Genomic DNA, 18,437 nt, shown 5'->3' on the forward strand with positions numbered 1-18,437 from the left:
GGACCATAAAAGCTACAAAAATACAAGAAATAAATGAGATTACTCTGATTACTTATAAGAAAGAAGAAAAAAGAAAGAAAGAAAGAAAAGAAAGAAAGAAAGAAAGAAAGAAAGAAAGAAAGAAAGAAAGAAAGAAAAAGAAAGAACAAACATTCTAGAAGACAGGAAGAGCCAAAAGTCAGATGAAGGGATAATGCATATAAATGCATTTCCCAGACTGTGAAATACCTTTCAGAGGTTTAAGCTCCACTTTTTCTGGAACTTCAGGTTTTTCAGGAACTTTCTTCTTTGGAACAGCTTTAAAGAACATGATCTTAATTTTATTATTTGTATATTTAGACTAATCTGAAGCAAATTTTTAAATATGTGCTCTAAGAGTCAAAACCAAGCTTTTCTGACAATGAAATAGCATTAACAACAGCCAACAGCAGCCACCAAAGAACACACAAGACGCGCTTAAACCATGAAAACATTGCCTCTTTACTCTGACCTTGGGTTGTAAGTATAAGTCTGGTGGAGAAAGAAGATAATTTTTGTTCTTTGCAGGAGAAAGAAATATTCCTTTGAGTATAAATTTATATTAAGGGAAGTGTATTAAGTGTGCGTCTTCATGGACTATGAATCAACAGATGGGTAGTCTTAAAAGGCGCCCATTTTCTATGTCTGACTTAAAATACCAGAAGTTACCCCTACTGGTCAGGAGGAGTGAAGAGGGACAAGAATCATTATAAGCAGTATTACTCTGGAATATCCTGGCTTTGTACACGTGTAGGTGAGTATGGGAAAAGTGCTTATCTAAGATTATATGTAGATTATTTTAGGTTGAGAAATCTCATGACACTACAAATAAGACAACACTGTATTACAATTAAAAGAATAATATGCTTTTGCCAGTTTACTTCAGTGTTTCAAGATGTTATTTTAAAAATTAAGTAATATTGCATCAGTTCAAAGAAATATCTAAATGCAAAAAGAATGAAGGGAAACTTAACAATGAGAAGAGATGCTGGATATCAAATGTATTCATAATCACTCTTTCTGGCTACACGGAGGACCACTACAGAACACAATCTGGCTTTTATTAAGTTGTGAAAGAAAAAAAAAGTAAGGGAGCAGTGACTTTCTATCATTCATATGCTTTCCTTTGATGGTATATGAGCACATATCAGCTATCAATGCCATAAATATATTATTTAGAGTATGTTTTAAAGCACGTGAAATTCTTTAAGAACAGAGTTTTAAATTTGTTACTGCAACGTTAAAAATTTCATGCAAAGTTTTCTTATACATCCCAAATGCACAAGATGTCAAAGATATGCATGGCAATCACACTTTGAAATGAGGAAATCCTTTCTCCGTAAGAAAGTTAGTTGGACAGCGCCTGCATCCAGATCGCCAGGATGAAGCTAACCATGATACACTTTCTGTCAGCAAAGCACCCAAAGGCAGCAGAAAACACAGGTCTCTATGTAATTCCCACAGCCTGATTGTGTTTGCAAGCACACACTTTTAAAAGTAATACATTTCTTGCAAGCACCATTTCTGATGACTGAATAGAAGTTTGAAGCAGGTTAATAAAATTTTGGTGTGGCGTTTTATACCTTTAAGTTGGAATATTTTCTCCTTCACATCTTCCTTAGGTGGAGCAGGAGGAGGTACTGCAGGCTTTGGTTTGAGTTTTGGTTTCTCAATAACCTTCTTTTCCGGTTCAGGTTCTTGAAAGAGTATTTCAGGAGTGTTAGTACATGTATATGTTAATTAGCAGGTGTGTAGATAGTATATTCAGTAGAAATTTAAACATATATGAAATAAAAGGTTTTCTTTTTAAGTTCTTATTAGTGTCCAACATAAATCATAAAACAGTATCCCACATAAAACACAAAAACATCAACATTGTACACAGATGATGAGAAATACAGCAAAGGCACCAATAAAAACAAAGGAAGTATCCGTATATGCCACACTGACATGAGATCAACAGTACAAATGACAAGGATACATATGAATGAAATGCACACTTAAAAAAGAGTATCTTACATACAGATGCAAAGAGACTTACAGACAAACATAAAACATATATATGTATATGAAGATGAAGTCTATGATGATGAAGACAATCCAAGTAATTGAATACCTTGTATCGGTATTTCTTCTGGCTGTGGTTCAGGTTCAGGTTCTTCAGGCTCAATATACTTTTGAATTTCACGTTCTTTAAAGAATGTTGACAGAAGATATGAGGTTGTAAAGTTCTTCACAGAGACTCATACAAATTTCACACAGTTGCAAAGATTTTAGTCACAAAAACAAAAATATACAATTTGTACAGATTCACTTATATAGAAAAAGAGTTAAGGTTTCTATTACACTAAAACATTCTATTAACTACTTTATTTGTTGTATGTTGATAGCAAATGAGATGACTTAAAATTTGATATGGGGTTATTGTTTGAGAATCCAATGCAATTATTCCAGTTTTGCTTTGTAAACTATCTTTGGGAATTTACAATTACTGTCAAGAATAAGCAAATTCAAGATTATATTCAAAAGAAGTATAACTATTTGAAAAATGAAGCAAACATATGCTGGAATGCTTCTGTATATAATTTTAAGAAAGAATGTCACCCTATATACACACACACACACACACATACACACATATATACCTTCAACAGGGGGAGTCACTTTTCTACCAATGGTTATGGATGCTTTTTCTTCATATATTATTTCCTCAGGAGACACTTCAACTTAAAAAACACAGTGTTATATTTTAGACTCAATTCACAAGAGAATCCTGTAACTGCTAAGTTACAACATATCATCTTAGTTAGACTCAATAACATATTCTTCAGATGACCCCAAGATATCAACTTCAGGACATAAGACAGACAACAGATAAATACATAAGACCCATCTATGTAGACAATTGTCATCTTTCCAAGATTTATAGAGCAGCCATGTACCTTGGACAGGTGGAGCTTCTGGCTCTTCAGGAATAGGAATGGACACTTTCTTTTCTGGGACGATTTCCTTGGGCACTTGAGGCACTTTAAAGACATTGATTTTTTTTTTTTTTACTATTAAGAATTTAGAAGATGTGCAAGATTCTGCAAACAGCAGGCAAAGAATACAGGGGAAAGCACTTTATCTTATAAGACACTGTGGGGGAATATGGCTTTTCTGGACATTCCAATTTTATACACGAGTCTTCTCAGCCTTCTTCATTTACTTCTCTTCCTCTGTGTACCCTTAAGTGTCAGTGTTCTCCACTGGTCTAACTCTGAAGCCTTTACAAATCAGCTCTACGTTCTTTAAGCAGTCACTCCTGTACCTGCAACTCTTGTGCCTCTCATTTCTAGATCTACATCTCCAGCTCTCTTTCCTAAGCTCCAAATGCATATTTCCACCTTCAGTATTTGAAAAGTGAAAAATATATTCATTATCTTCTAATATTAGTTAGGGACCCAATGAACCTCATGGATATCTAGCTACAATCCTTACAATCATCTTGGGTTCCTCTATTTCCCTAATTATTTTGATAATAGACACCAATTAGATCTCCCATTTCTCTCACTCTTGTTCCATTTCTACCACCACCAATCTTGTCCAACTCTTAATGACCTTAATGAACTGCAGTGGCTCTTTACTATTATCACTGTCTTCCAGTAGCTGGAACTACTGCCAGTTATTTTTCTGAAGCCCAGCTCTTACTAATTGGTACACCTGCTTCAAAGCCTTTGAAGCTTCCTGTTGCCTACGGAATAGAGGACACATCTCATAGGGACATTCAAAGAACTCCAAAATATGACTCTCAGCTTTATATCCAGCCTGTCTTTCAAGATACACCACAACCAATCCATCCTCAAATTGCACAAATTTATTTGACAGCCCTTGAACTTCCTAGACTCTTCTACCTCTGTGCCTTTTGATAAAATCTTCCCTTTGCTTAGGGGTGCCTGGGTGGCTTAGTCGGTTAAGCGTCTGACTTTGGCTCAGGTCATGATCTCACGGTTCATGGGTTGGAGCCCTGCTGCAGGCTCTGTGCTGACAGCTCAGAGCCTGGAGCCTGTTTTGGATTCTGTGTCTTCCCACCCCGCCCCCCTCCCCCGCTCTCTCTCTCTGCCCCTCCTGTCTCATCTCAAAAATAAATAAACATTAAAAATATTTTTTGAAATCTTCCCTTTGCCTAGAAAACCATTTTCTCAATGACTACAATATAAAAATCCATCAAAACATAAAATGCTATTTCTTTCATACAGCTTTCCCTGATGCCTCTCTGCCTGAAGTTGATCTCCCTTGCTCTGTGCTTCTGTAACCCCTTATACTCTGTAGTTGTGGTCACTTCCTGTCTCGATAGGAGTTATTGCTCTGCTTTCTTCTCACTGCAGTTAAGGTGCTTGAGGACAGGATCAGATCTTATTTTCTTTTTTTCTAGTACACTGTTTTGTTAGTTATAAGACATTCAACAAAATATGCTCGATTGAGCTGTTCTACACCTTCAATCAGAGGAGGTCTTTTTCTACCACCTGGACCACGTCATAGCACCACTGAATCTCCTTATGTTTGTTTTCCTGCTTATCTGTCTCATTTTTTCTCTTTGCCCTCATTACTTTCCCCTTTTTACCTGGGAAAAGTGGTTTTGCAAAAACGTCGGTATGTTTTGCTCTGGGCACTATTACTAAAATGCTCAGATGTGATTCAGAGAAATAGATATTGTTTCTTCACGGTAGGTACCTTTTTCTGGCAGGACTTCCGGTTTTTTGGTAACAGGTACAGGTTCCTTCTTTACTGGAACAAGTTTCTTGGGCACCTCAGGCACTTTGAAGATATTAGTTTTATTTGTAAAAAGATTTTTGAAAACATTTTACATGTTAAGAATAAAGAATCTATAATTAATGGAATGACATTAAAATTACTGAAAACAAAATGAGGACATTCTTGTCCTTAGTTATGCAACAAGGACAGATATCAAATTACTTTATAAAAATAATATCAATGATGACATGAATACCTTTAGCTGCTGGTATTTCTGGCTTCTTAACAGTTGGAACTTTCTTCACTGGGACAACTTTCTTTGCCATCTCAGGTACTTTAAAGATATTAGTAGCATTTAATAATATAAAATTTCAAGATGCAATATGTACACATTAATTTGATGAGTCTGTCCAACACACCAACATTTAGATAACAGTTACACACAGAATACAACACAATACGTAATAAAGAAAGAGTGTCACATTTAGACAGCACACAGAAAAGAAGCAAATATTGATTTCTTTTACTATAAGTACCTTTAGGAGGTGGAGCTTCTGGTTTCTTGATAACAGGAACTTTCTTCTCTGGAACAACCTTCTTTGGTTCTTCAGGCACTTGAAGGATAATAATTTCTTTTAGAGTCAAATGATTACAACGAAAGGCTTAACGTTAATGAATGAATGAAGAAGATCACACCTATTCCTTTGGTAGGCATATTGTAAAATTCTATAGCTTTTGGTGTGCAAATGACTTCCGGTTTTGCCAATGAAGTCAAATTTCAAATAAGAAGATAGAAGACTGGAATTTTATCTTAAAGAAGATATATAATCGATATAAAAATCAAAGGATGTATTTTCTTAGACAGTACAGGATCCTGCCTTGTACCTGTTGGTGGTGGCGCTTCTGGTTCCTCCTCTTCCACAACAGGAACTGGCTCTTCCTCTCCCACAACAGGAACTGGCTCTTCCTCTTCAGGAGCAATTTCCTCAGGTTCTTCATAGACTTAAAAAATATAGTTAATTTTAATTCCACGCGTGGAACAATATTCTAAAATGCACAAAACACTGAACATAAGAACTAGTAACCTTGATTTCTTTCCATGTTTCAATTAATATCTTCTCTTATTTTTGTGAAGATGAAATCTATCTCATTTGCACTGACTTCTGTTTCTATTATCTGAATGTTTGAAAAAGCCCTTTTGGTATTTAATGTCATTTATAGTCATCAGTTCTGTCCTCCTTTCTGTGCGTATGAGAGAAATTTTCATATAGCTTATGATGCCTATGATGCCCTATGTAGATGTTTCTGATTGATAACCCAAATCAGAGCTAATTAAGAATAATTAAGACAAATAACTAAAGGATAGAAAATGACCAAGAGATACTAGATTAGAAAAAAAGGAACAAGGCTTAAATTAGCAATTGTCATGAGTGGCAAGCTCATTAATGGTCTTACGTGTACCTTCTGGAGGAGGAGACTCTACTCTCTCGGGAACAGGAATGGCTGGTTCCTCTTCTAAGACAGGTTTCTTTGGTACCTCTGGCACTTTAAAGATATTAGTTAATTTTACTTCTAGGTAGTTGAGAAGTACAGTACTGGAATTTATACCACCTCTAGTTCATATCTAGGTCAAATAACCCAGAGACAAATCCAAGAACAAAATTTACAAGGCCAGTAATTTGTTCTGAGATCCACACAAAGCAGGGAGGAAAAGAGTGGCCTAGTAAGATTAACAAAAACTCTTCCAATGCTCAGAACAGATGCGTCAATTCTTTTTTTTTAAACAATGGTGTTATTTAAGAACATTTAAACCCTAAAAACCCAGAATGGCAGGTTTGTAATTATGAATATTAGGTTTGACAAACAACAGGGTTTATTATAATAAGTGACTTTTAAAACAAAGAGCGAGTGTTTTCTGCAGAGTCTCATTAGTGACATGTACCTTTGGGTGGTGGGACTTCCGGCTTCTTGGGAACAGCAACTTTCTTTTCTGGAACAACTTCTTTTGGAACTTCGGGCACTTTAAAGATATTAGTATTTTAACATTAGGAAGAGTCGCTAGTAAACATTCATCACATTTACATAGAACAAAATACTTTTTAAGAGTTCGAGGTTTTTATCCTCCATCAAATGGTAGACATGTACCTTTGGCAGGTGGGACTTCTGGTTTTTTGGGAACCACTAGAGGCACCTTCTTTTCAGGAACAACTTCCTTGGGTACCTTGGGCACTTTAAAAGATATTAGTCATTTTTAGCTCATAGTTTCAATGACATATGGAAACCATTAAGTATAGCAGTGGAACCCAACACTTTAAAGACAGACATTTTTCTGTAGGAGGTTAGTGGCAGTGAGAAATACCTTTCACTGGTGGTGGTTCAGGTTTTTTGGCAACGACAGCAGGTGGTTTCTTTTCTGGGACAGGTTTCTTGGGTGGCACTGTCACTAAAGATATTAGAATTTATTTTTTAGACTCAGTGAAGATAGATGAGAAATGAGACAAAAGCTCAAAATGTCCAGCATCTTCAGGGCAAGAGGGGTGGAAAATTGGCTAAGGCAACCTAGCTGGCCAAGTACCTTTTGGGGGAGCGGCAGGCTCTGGCTCTTCCACAACTTCAGCTGGAGGCTCTTCCAGGGCAATTTCCTCAGGCTCCTCGTACACTTTAAAGACACAAGCTCATTTTAATGCAAGAATTGACTAAAGCATATGAATTGTTTTACAAAAAGATTTTTACAACACTAAGAAAACAGTGTTCTTTAAAAAATACATATATACATATATACACAACACACATATACACGTGTGTATATATTTATATATATAGGTTTTGACAGTTTGATTATTACCTGCAGGAGGCGGACTTTCTGGTTTTGGAGGAATAACTTCAGGCACCTTCTTTTCCGGAACAGCTGCCTTCGGCACCTCGGGTACTTTAAAGATATTAGTATTTTCATGATTAGACAGAGTAGAGACAAGTGGACAGTATCAAACACAGTGGAATGGGGGTGACTACCTTTGGCTGGTGGGACTTCAGGCTTTTTAGGAGGTGCTACAGCCACTTTCTTTTCAGGGACAACTTCTTTGGGAGCCTCAGGCACTTAAAAGATATTAGCAAAATTACATTTAGTTGTTATGAAGACCATTGGAACAAGATATTTTCAAGAGCAGAAGAGTGGGGTCTTTATAAGCCTAAGATCAGTGACAAGTACCTTTAACGGGTGGTGGGACTTCGGGCTTTTTAGGAGGCGCCACAACCACTTTCTTTTCAGGGACAACTTCTTTGGGAGCCTCGGGCACTTAAAAGATATTAGCAAAATTACATTTAGTTGTTATGAAGACCATTGGAACAAGATATTTTCAAGAGCAGAAGAGTGGTGTCTTTATAAGCCTAAGATCAGTGACAAGTACCTTTAACAGGTGGTGGGACTTCAGGCTTTTTAGGAGGTGCCACAACCACTTTCTTTTCAGGGACAACTTCTTTGGGAGCCTCGGGCACTTAAAAGATATTAGCAAAATTTCACTTAGGAGTTATGAAGACCAATGGAACAAGATATTTTCAAGAGCAGAAGAGTGGTGTCTTTATAAGCCCAAGGTTGGTGACAAGTACCTTTAACAGGTGGTGGGACTTCGGGCTTTTCAGGAGGCGCCACAACCACTTTCTTTTCAGGGACAACTTCTTTGGGAGCCTCAGGCACTTAAAAGATATTAGCAAAATTACATTTAGTTGTTATGAAGACCATTGGAACAAGATATTTTCAAGAGCAGAAGAGTGATACCTAAGGTCGGTGACAAATACCTTTAACAGGTGGTGGGACTTCAGGCTTTTTAGGAGGCACCACTGGTGCTTTCTTTTCAGGGACAATTTCCTGAGGAACTTCAGGCACTTAAAAGATATTAGTAAAATTACATTTAGTTGTTTGTGAAGACCATTGGAACAAGATATTTTCAAGAGCAGAAGAGTGGTGTCTTTATAAGCCTAAGGTTGGTGACAAGTACCTTTAACAGGTGGTGGGACTTCGGCCTTTTTAGGAGGCACTACTGGTGCTTTCTTTTCAGGAACAATTTCTTGAGGAACTTCAGGCACTTAGAAGATATTAGTAAAATTACAATTAGGAGTTATGAAGACCACTGGAATAAGGTATTTTTAAGAGCGGAAGAGTTGGTCTTTTTAAGCCTAAGGTTGGTGACAAATACCTTTAACAGGTGGGATTTTGGGCTTTTTAGGAGGCGTCACAGCCACTTTCTTTTCAGGGACAACTTCTTTGGGAGCCTCGGGCACTTAAGAGATATTAGTAAAAATTACCCTTAGGAGTTATGAGACTGCTAAAACAAAATATTTTCAAAAGCAGAAGGGTTATATCTTCTGAAGTCTAAGGTGAGTGACAAGTACCTGGAACAGGTGCAACTTCCAGCTTTTTAGGAGGCACCACTGGTGCTTTCTTTTCAGGGACAACTTCTTGAAGAGCTTCAGGCACTTAAAAGATATTAGTAGTTTTACATTTAGATTAATGAAGACAGGGGACTAAAAATATTTCCAAGAGTAGGACAGGTATTTCTTCTGTAGATAAGGATAGGAGTGAAAAATACCTGAAACCGGTGGGGCTTCTGGTTTTTTGGGTGGTACTCTGGGGAATTTCTGTTCTGGAACAACTTCTTGAGGAACTTCAGGCACTTGAAAGATATTAGTAGTATTAAACGAGTAGTTAATGATGAGCTATAGGCTAAAATTATTCTCAAGAATAGAAGAGATATTTCTTCTTCCAAATAAAGTCAGGGCTAATATGTACCTGTGACAGGTGGGGCGTCTGGTTTTTTGGGTGGTGCCCTGGGAATTATCTTTTCTGGGACAACTTCTTGAGCAGCTTCAGGAACTTAAAAGATATTAGAATGTTTAGAATTTATGAATGATGAAGGCCTATATTACAATGATTGTGAAGAGTACAAGACAATAGTTTTTCTTCTTAACAGGGCAGTGGGAATAAATACCTTTAGCAGGTGGGGCTTCTGGTTTTTTGGGTACAACCACAGATATTTTCTTGTCAGGTAAAACTTCTTTAGGAGCTTCGAGAGCTTTGAAGATATTAGTATCTTTTAGTAAGAGATTATAAAAGTGGAATACCGACAACACATTTATCCAAGCAAAGACAATTCATGGACTGGCAGACATGTCTATACACACTTTTCCCAGCCCCCTGGAACAGGTGACCAACAACATGGAAGGATAAATACCTTTAGCAGGTGGAGCTTCTGGCTTTTTAGGAGGAGCCACAGGTACTTTCTTCTCAGGGATGACTTTCTTTGGCGGCACCTCAGGCACTTCAAAGATATTGGTAATTTGTGTTTAGAAAAGATGAAAAAAATTGGTGACTGTACCATGTAATTATACACTAAGATATTTTGGTTACCTCCTGACTTTATTTTCCTTAGAATTATATCACCTTTATGCTGTGGTATTTACATATATAATTTTCTAGCTAGAATTATAGTTGTTTTCTTTTCCTAGTATGTATAGCTTTGACATTACCTGCAGGGGGTGGACTTTCTGGTTTGGGAGGAATAACTTCAGGCACCTTCTTTTCCGGAACAGCTGCCTTTGGCACCTCGGGTACTTTAAAGATATTAGTATTTTCATGATTAGACAGAGTAGAGAAAAAAATGGACAGTATCAAATACAGTGGCATGAGGGTGACTACCTTTGGCTGGTGGGACTTCAGGCTTTTTAGGAGGTGCTACAGCCACTTTCTTTTCAGGAACAACTTCTTTGGGAGCCTCGGGCACTTAAAAAATATTAGCAAAATTACAATCAGTTGTTATGAAGACCATTGGAACAAGATATTTTCAAGAGCAAAAGAGTGATATGTCTTTATAAGCCTAAGATCGGTGACAAGTACCTTTAACAGGTGGTGGGACTTCGGGCTTTTTAGGAGGCGCCACAACCACTTTCTTTTCAGGGACAACTTCTTTGGGAGCCTCAGGCACTTAAAAGATATTAGCAAAATTTCACTTAGGAGTTATGAAGACCAATGGAACAAGATATTTTCAAGAGCAGAAGAGTGATGTCTTTACAAGCCTAAGGCCAGTGACAAATACCTTTGACAGGTGGGACTTCGGGCTTTTTAGGAGGCACCACTGGTGCTTTCTTTTCAGGGACAATTTCTTGAGGAACTTCGGGCACTTAAAAGATATTAGTAAAATTACATGTAAGCATTGTGAGACCGCTAGAACAAAATATTTCCAAGAACAGAAGAGTTGTATCTTTTTAAACCTAAGGTTAGTGACAACTACCTTTAACAGATGGGACTTTGGGCTTTTTAGGAGGCGCCACAGCCATTTTCTTTTCAGGGACAACTTCTTTGGGAGCCTCTGGTACTTTGAAGATATTAGTAAATTTACATGTGAGTCACAAGAATCAACACAGACAAGAACTTTCAAGTCCAGTAAGGTGGTTCTTTCCATTGCCCTCCCTACCCCACCTTAGAGAGTGGTTTAGAATGTACCTTTGACAGGTACAACTTCAGGCTTTTGGGGAGGATACACTTTCTTTTCTGGGACAACTTCTTTGGGAGCCTCTGGCACTTTAAAGATATTAATATTTTTACATTTAGGAGTTATAAGAATCAGGACAAACAGGAAACACATTTACACAGGAAAAGACATTTTCCCAAAATTCTAAGCTTCTAGTAACATATACCTTCATGACGAAGAACTTCAGGCTTTTTGTGAGGAACCACATATGTTTTCTCTTCAGGGACAATTTCTTGGGGAGCTTCCCGTACTTTAAGAAATTAGTATTTTAATATTTAGTGTTATGAAGATCACTAGGAACAGCAAAATATTTCCAAGACTACAAGAGCTATTTCTTCTTCAGCTTGAGGGCATGGTAATTTGTACCTTTAACTGAAGGAGGTTCTCTTTTTTTGGAAGGGACTCTCTTTGCAGGAACAGCTTCTTGAGGAGCTCCAGGCACTTTAAAGATATTAGTATTTCACATTTAAAGATTTAAAATTGTTAGTGAAAACAGTAATCACAATAAGTTAGCAAATGTAGTTTTCTAGAAGTCTCTTCTTTGCCTGTCCATTCTTGAGAAGAGGCCTTCCCTAGCACCTGGCATAGTTCCTGTGACACTGTGGACCCTCCTCACTAAGTATTTGTTGAATGAATACTCCTAGTAGAAGAGGTTTCTATTTTAATAGGAACACCTGCAAATATTTGCTCCTGAGAGGGAACTTTGGGCGCCGCTTCAAATGCTTGAAAGATATTTGTATTTTTATGTTTATGTGTTACGAAGGACATTAGAAAAACATGGTTTTAGGAGCTGAGGACATATCATCTCTTCTTCAGAATCTGTTCACAGGTATCACATACCTTTTACAGGCAGAGATTCTGGCTCTTTAGGAACATCTTCAGATACTTGCATCTCAGGAGCACCTTCTTCCATAGCTTCTGGTGCTTTGAAGATATTAGTATCATACTTAGAGGTTAAGGGATCAGTGAAGACACTAGTTAACTGACATTAGACATGAACTGAACCAAAGTGATATTTCTGGCTACATGGGTACTTCTTTTAAAAGGTGGATGAGGTATAAAGTTTTGAAGAAAGGAATCAAGTCTTAATTGTCTTTGTTCATTATTTCCTAGCTCCCTACCACCATAGACACCATTGACATTTATGAAATGAATGAAGGCAGGAATGATAGAATGAATGATACCTTTACTGGAAGGTGTTTCAATTTCAGGGGGAGAAGCCTTGGGTGTTTTCTTTACAGGGACAACTTCTTGAAGTGATTCAGCCACTTTAAAGATATTAATGCATCATACTTTAGAGTGATGAAGAGTTTTACTCCTAACTCAACCTACAGGAACACCCCAGACTGGGGGCCCTCCCTGCTCCCCACATTGGATTTTTTAACGATGGTAAGAATACATACTTATTAGGAGCTGTTTTCTTGGTCACCTCAGGTACTGTCAATGTTAGTAATTTAATTTCTTGGAATGGTAGATGTATAGAAAATTAGATCATGGAAAATTAGCTTCAAGTGAGAAAAATTGATTTTGTATAACTAATGATGTACATTTATATATTAATTTGAGGAGAACAAAACAGTTTCTTTCTTATCTGGATTGGCCTCATTTTGTACCCCTACTTTAGGCACTTTAGAAAGGTGTTTGTTTTTCAAGCATGGGAGACAGGAGAATGACCTAAAGATCTAGACTGAAAAAATCAGGTCAAAGTGTTCAAATATTCTTTAAAGTACAGAATATCATGGATATTGTAAAGAAACTGTTATGCTGGATGTCTTAAAACTTTCTCATATTTTTATTTGTTTAAAACACTCAAAATGGAAAAATGTAGAACTCTTTAAAAATAAAAGACAATGAGAGGAGCAACTAAGTATTCAGTACAGAATTCCAACTTTAACTAGTTTTAACTGCCTTGGTTTTAGAAGGCTCTCAAGTGGAGAGGGTATTACAGAAAGAACTGCTGCTCAAAGTCATTGAACTTCATATTTTATTGTCTTTAAGTCATGGTTTTCCAAAAATATTTCTGTATTTAAGTCTTATGGGAAAATAATTATTTCAAATTAATATGCCTATTTTTAGTAGTAAGTTTTTATCTTAATAGAAAAGCAACTCTATTAAGCAGTTATATTCTGCGATGTCAACCCCATGGAGAGTTGAATTGCTGATTTATAGTCTACAGCCAAACACCTCTGTCATTTGATGGCACTGATGTCTGCTTTAAAGGGGGAGCTAAACCAATTCAATCTAGTTTCAGGGATATAAATATTTTAAGTGGTCTTGTGTAGATTTTTTCTAGCTATTCTGATTTTTTTCTTTTTTGGGAAACAATAATAGTATTAGTAATCCTATTGAAGAATCTATCTGGGTTTCATATAACATTATATGTATTCATATACTCCCTGAAGGCCTCAGAGGTTAAACTTTATAACCCATGTATCTTCCATTTAGATAAGTTAAAGATCTTTCCTCCTCTATTTTCTCTTGAATAACTCCTGGGAACATGTGTATACCCAGTCGAGCTTCTGCTTCGGGGGCTCCCACTTCTCTGAAATGGTAGCATTTGGAGCTTTCAAGATACAAGTATATTTGCATGGGTTAAGTACAACTACAATCATGAGATATGAAAGTTGACTTTCTTCTGGCTTGTACCTTTTGGTGGTGGTGCTTTTCTTCTTTTACCAACAGGAGCTTGCCACTCTGGAAGACCTTCCTTGGAGACTTCCAACTCTTTAAAGATATTAGTATTTTTTAGTTGAGAAAAAGGCAAAGACATGAAGACACAACATATTAAGAAAGTTACATGTGTTAACAGATATTATAACTTTAAGTTAGAAGTTTAATTTTTGTTCTAGTTGTTTATCCTTGTACATTGTATGAGTGGGACTCTTTTGGGTGGCGGGGGAGGCAAGTCATATAAAGTTCCTTGTCTTGGGTACATTGGATGCCCTAAAGATATTAGTATTTTAGCGTTAGAGGTTCTGAGAACCTACACAAAACACTAAACATATCTTTCAGACTGAAGAAGAAAGATTTTCTTATTTAGATTTTCATAACTAAGAATTATACCTTGAGTTGGAGGATGCTCTGGAATTTGGGGAACAGCCTCAGGTAACTCCACCTCCAGAAAAACTTCTCTGGTTGTATCAGGCTCTTTAAAGATATTAGTAGGTTTACACTTAGAAGTTGTAAAAACAGTAAATTATATAACACACAATTTTTGAGTCTTGAATCCAAAGTTATTCATCCAAGTTCGAGGTTGTTGAAATGTACCTTTAGTTGCTGGTGTTTCTCTCTTTTTAGGAATAGTCACATATATTTTGTCCTCTGGAACAACTTTCTTGGGTGGCTCAGGCACTTAAAAGATATGAGTATAGTTATATTTATAAACAGTGAAGGAAAAGATTCAGCTTTTAAAATGAGCTAAAAAATAAATTTTCTTCAGACCAGATCATTGGTGTTATATACCTTTTGCTATTTTGGTTTTTGTCTTTTGAGGACGAGTCACAAGTACTTTTTCTTCTGAGGTGGATTCTTCAGACACTTCATAAACTTTAAAGATATTAGTATTTATACAATTAAGGGAATTTCAAGTCAATTACAAACAGTATTAAGAAAACATAATACATAATACACGCTCATCACCCAAGTTACCAGTAGTACATAGACACAAACTAATGACAATAACACATTGGCTAATTTCCAGTTTTATCATATAGAACCCTCATTTATGATGATGATAAAATTGAGGAATTCCCTGGTCAGGGGCTATATAATTCTACTTTGCAGAAAGTTATTGGTAAAACTGTCCTGTTGCTCTTGGTTTTGTTCATAAAGAACAGGGTTGATACTGAGTTGCACATTAAGAATTCTCTTATGTTATATTTGGGCTACTGGAAATTCATATAAGTCCTTTCCTTTTCCAGAAACCTAGTTGGCTATAATCTCAAACCACATCTGGCTTATGGCTGTGTAGTTTAATAACCACTTAGGGATTGGAAGCATAAAAGAAAAAGAAAAATAATTAAATCTTTGGAAATAAGGCAAATGAAGAAAATAAAAGATTTCTCCAGCTTTTAGAAAGGAAGACTGGCTGATGACAATAATGAAACTCAAGCATAGAAAAGGTATTCAAAGAAGGGAGTCATCATATATTTTTATCCCAACCTAGTATTAAAGACAAAAAAAATGGGTTTAAGCAGGGAATTTTTAGATTAAACTAAATGAAAGAATATCAGAACTATTGGCATTTTTTGGATTGAAATAAATGGAAGAGTATCTTGACTCCTAGCAATTTTACTATTCAGATTATCGAATAGTATTCTATTCAGAGTATTTTATTATTCATATTTTACTCCTCAAATTATTTAATCATAATTTTGCATAAAACCAAAAAAAATGGCTTGAGAATTCTTTTGATGTTGTAATGGCCTTATACATCTATGGTTTTATTGGAGCAGTATTGCCAAAATATTTCTAATGATGGCTGGGAAGAGTAGAAAAATAATAATGGGGCATCTTGAATCTATAAAGTCCAATTAAAATATTATTATGAAGTTAAAGTAAGTTACTTTATGGCCTGAGAAAATAAAATGCTTTTGAGCTGAAGATATTTGTACACAGAGCAGAACGAGACAAGACAGTGACAAATACAACAAGGCAAATGGCTTTTCTAAAATTGGGCAACGTTACAGGTAAAGGACTATTTTTTTTAATTGGTGAGGGGATATACCTTGTCCGAGCAAGTAAACTTTCAAATGATTTAATTTTGGCCAAATATTTTTTGGCATGTTAGGCTTTTATAAGGTATTAGTATATTTATTTTTAAAAGCTGTGAAGACAAACACAACTGAAACCAAAGAGAAGCACCGATTTTTCTACACTCACTGTACATCGTTGTGTCTTCAGAAAGAACTGTAGCTGATTTTTCTTCGTGAATACTTTTCTTAGGCACCTCAGGAACTTTAAAGATATTAGTATATTAATTGTGATAAATAAAAAATATGCAAAGAATATAAAGAAGCCAAATACAAGAATTTAACATCACACACATTCATTTTAAACTATGAATAACTAAACAAAGAATCATTTCATGTTGTGATTAGTATCAGTGTATACCTTTAGCTGGTGGAACTTCAGGCTTTCTAGGAACAGCTTCATGAACCTTTTCTTCTGGAATAATTTTCTTGGGTACTTCAGGTGCTTTAAAGATATTTGTTTATTTTATTTTTAAAAATATCATAATTGGGTCTAAAATATCAAGATAAAGAGGGGGATCTAACAAGAACACCAAGAATTCCAAAATCGTAAGCCAACTAAATACACAGTGCACCTCTCTAGATTGCCTTGTTGATGAGTTCTTGATTTGTCATATTAAAAATACTTTGCCCTTGGGGTATAGCATCATTTTCTGTTGTTATTTGGAATGTTTGTTTCCAGAGCTTCCTGACAATAGTTCCAAAATAAGTTATTTTTGAAAAGAAGTTGAGGGGGTCAATATCACTTAATTATCACTTAAGAAGAGGATCAAACAAAAACAATAACAATGTTTAGGCATATGCCTTCGTTTCCAGAAGGTCATCACAAAGGGAAGACTACGTTTTAGAACATAAATTGCAGTTTACATAATTCAGCTATATTGTGGCATTGAGGGGAGAATGATCTCTCTTTCTCTCTGCTCCACAGTAAGTGAATAAAAGGGGGTTTTATATTAGTGGTGAAATCAGCAAAGGCAGGTACCTTTAGCTGGTGGAAATTTGGGCTCTTCAGGAACACGCACTTTTTCTTCTACCACAATTTTCTTGGGCACTTCAGGTACTTTAAAGATAGCAGTAATAGTTTCTTTTACTTTTAAACATTCATAAAGATTTGTAACAAGCAGAACATAAGAAAAACATAAACACAAAACATGACATAGTCACAATATAAAAGTTTCACTTTATCACATACATTACTGTACTTAAAATGAGTTGAATTTTGATAACAAACATGACAACACAGATCCAGAAGAATTTCCCATGTTAGAATCCGTTAAGAATTTGACAAGAAAAATTAACAAGACACTGTCAGCTGGTGCTACTTCTGCTTGTCTTGATGGAATAATCGATACTTTCTCTTAAATGATAATGTTCTTAAATGATTCAGGGACTTTAAAGATAGAAATATATATTATTTATCAGGTGTTTTTTTTTTATTTCTGTTGTAAAACTCAAGAGGTTTACAAGAATGAACAAAGCAGGGACATTAAACACACGGTCACTATGTATTTATTATTACTAAGTTATTAAAACTAATGATCAATAGGAAAACATGGATTTATCAAAAGGCATATTAGTGAATATACAATTCAATAGTACCAAAGAAGGAAACCTGGGTTTACTATCTGGTTGATAAGGATATTTGCTTTGTTTTTTTAGGTATAACAACAGTGGCTTTCTCTTTTGGTAGAACTTCCTTTGGACCCTCAACCATTTTAAAGATAATAGTTTGTCTTAGAAATTCCAAAAACACAACACACAGAAGAAAAACATCAAGAACACAAACTTATAATGCAATCAAGGTGCTACTGTACATATAATTAGGTAAGTAGTTTTTCACCAGTGAAATACCTTTAGCTGGTGGCTCTTTTCGAGGAACAACTTTAGTGGGTGGTTTTTTTGGAGGAATGATTTTCTCAGATATCTCAGGCCCTTCAAAGATATTAGTGTTTTGATTTAGAATGAGTTCTTAAAGTATTAGGGAGTGCTACAAATAAAGGTAGTCCAATGAGGGCTCATAAATGCTTTATCTATTTTTTTTTGAATTTGCATCACACCTCCAAAAGAGATGTGACTTTGCTAGATTTCATCTATATTGTAGATTTTCTATGTATACAAAGCACACATGCACACCATACACATATTCCTTCACATTACACATATATTCATTCATTCAAGATCTGGAGTGGTATTGAAGAGAATTTATTTGTATCATGGTTTCTCCTCAAAAATACAAGAATGGGTGGTGTTACCAATGTTTCATTTACTTCCTTAATGTTATTTCTCTAATGAAAATATCATAAAATGGCAGAAGCTTTTGATAAGCAGTGATCAGTTTGTGAACAGTTGACTCATGATAACAAAGCAATGGTTGTATTGCCTCACATGTAAATTCTTCAGTGAACTGAGG

General features: G+C 35.8%; 1 protein-coding gene across 50 annotated transcripts in view; it reads right to left on the reverse strand.

Annotated features, from left to right (window-relative positions):
* The window catches only part of TTN (titin), a 275,212-nt gene that overhangs the window by 120,010 nt on the left and 136,765 nt on the right, over positions 1-18,437 (reverse strand). For 27 of the 50 annotated variants that reach the window (XM_053215372.1, XM_053215354.1, XM_053215355.1 and 24 more), the window contains 45 exons: positions 17,879-17,959; positions 17,010-17,087; positions 16,389-16,472; positions 16,158-16,232; positions 14,739-14,822; positions 14,544-14,627; positions 14,340-14,423; positions 13,923-14,000; positions 12,461-12,544; positions 12,117-12,200; positions 11,643-11,717; positions 11,443-11,526; positions 11,249-11,326; positions 11,037-11,120; positions 10,842-10,925; positions 10,643-10,729; positions 10,445-10,528; positions 10,276-10,359; positions 9,981-10,067; positions 9,738-9,821; positions 9,539-9,622; positions 9,339-9,422; positions 9,142-9,225; positions 8,946-9,029; positions 8,748-8,834; positions 8,548-8,634; positions 8,359-8,445; positions 8,160-8,246; positions 7,961-8,047; positions 7,765-7,848; positions 7,598-7,681; positions 7,328-7,411; positions 7,112-7,195; positions 6,898-6,981; positions 6,695-6,772; positions 6,214-6,297; positions 5,638-5,754; positions 5,289-5,366; positions 5,009-5,086; positions 4,732-4,815; positions 2,961-3,044; positions 2,664-2,744; positions 2,135-2,209; positions 1,602-1,715; positions 229-297 (listed from right to left, as the gene is read on the reverse strand). In XM_053215372.1, the coding sequence (XP_053071347.1) occupies positions 229-297; positions 1,602-1,715; positions 2,135-2,209; positions 2,664-2,744; positions 2,961-3,044; positions 4,732-4,815; positions 5,009-5,086; positions 5,289-5,366; positions 5,638-5,754; positions 6,214-6,297; positions 6,695-6,772; positions 6,898-6,981; positions 7,112-7,195; positions 7,328-7,411; positions 7,598-7,681; positions 7,765-7,848; positions 7,961-8,047; positions 8,160-8,246; positions 8,359-8,445; positions 8,548-8,634; positions 8,748-8,834; positions 8,946-9,029; positions 9,142-9,225; positions 9,339-9,422; positions 9,539-9,622; positions 9,738-9,821; positions 9,981-10,067; positions 10,276-10,359; positions 10,445-10,528; positions 10,643-10,729; positions 10,842-10,925; positions 11,037-11,120; positions 11,249-11,326; positions 11,443-11,526; positions 11,643-11,717; positions 12,117-12,200; positions 12,461-12,544; positions 13,923-14,000; positions 14,340-14,423; positions 14,544-14,627; positions 14,739-14,822; positions 16,158-16,232; positions 16,389-16,472; positions 17,010-17,087; positions 17,879-17,959 (3,780 nt within the window). The remainder of the gene's footprint in view (positions 1-228; positions 298-1,601; positions 1,716-2,134; positions 2,210-2,663; positions 2,745-2,960; positions 3,045-4,731; positions 4,816-5,008; positions 5,087-5,288; positions 5,367-5,637; positions 5,755-6,213; positions 6,298-6,694; positions 6,773-6,897; positions 6,982-7,111; positions 7,196-7,327; positions 7,412-7,597; positions 7,682-7,764; positions 7,849-7,960; positions 8,048-8,159; positions 8,247-8,358; positions 8,446-8,547; positions 8,635-8,747; positions 8,835-8,945; positions 9,030-9,141; positions 9,226-9,338; positions 9,423-9,538; positions 9,623-9,737; positions 9,822-9,980; positions 10,068-10,275; positions 10,360-10,444; positions 10,529-10,642; positions 10,730-10,841; positions 10,926-11,036; positions 11,121-11,248; positions 11,327-11,442; positions 11,527-11,642; positions 11,718-12,116; positions 12,201-12,460; positions 12,545-13,922; positions 14,001-14,339; positions 14,424-14,543; positions 14,628-14,738; positions 14,823-16,157; positions 16,233-16,388; positions 16,473-17,009; positions 17,088-17,878; positions 17,960-18,437) is intronic. The other 23 variants (XM_053215334.1, XM_053215333.1, XM_053215335.1 and 20 more) reach the window with 23 other exon arrangements.

The sequence above is a fragment of the Acinonyx jubatus genome, chromosome C1, assembly GCF_027475565.1.
Source record: "Acinonyx jubatus isolate Ajub_Pintada_27869175 chromosome C1, VMU_Ajub_asm_v1.0, whole genome shotgun sequence".
Classification (NCBI taxonomy): domain Eukaryota; kingdom Metazoa; phylum Chordata; class Mammalia; order Carnivora; family Felidae; genus Acinonyx; species Acinonyx jubatus.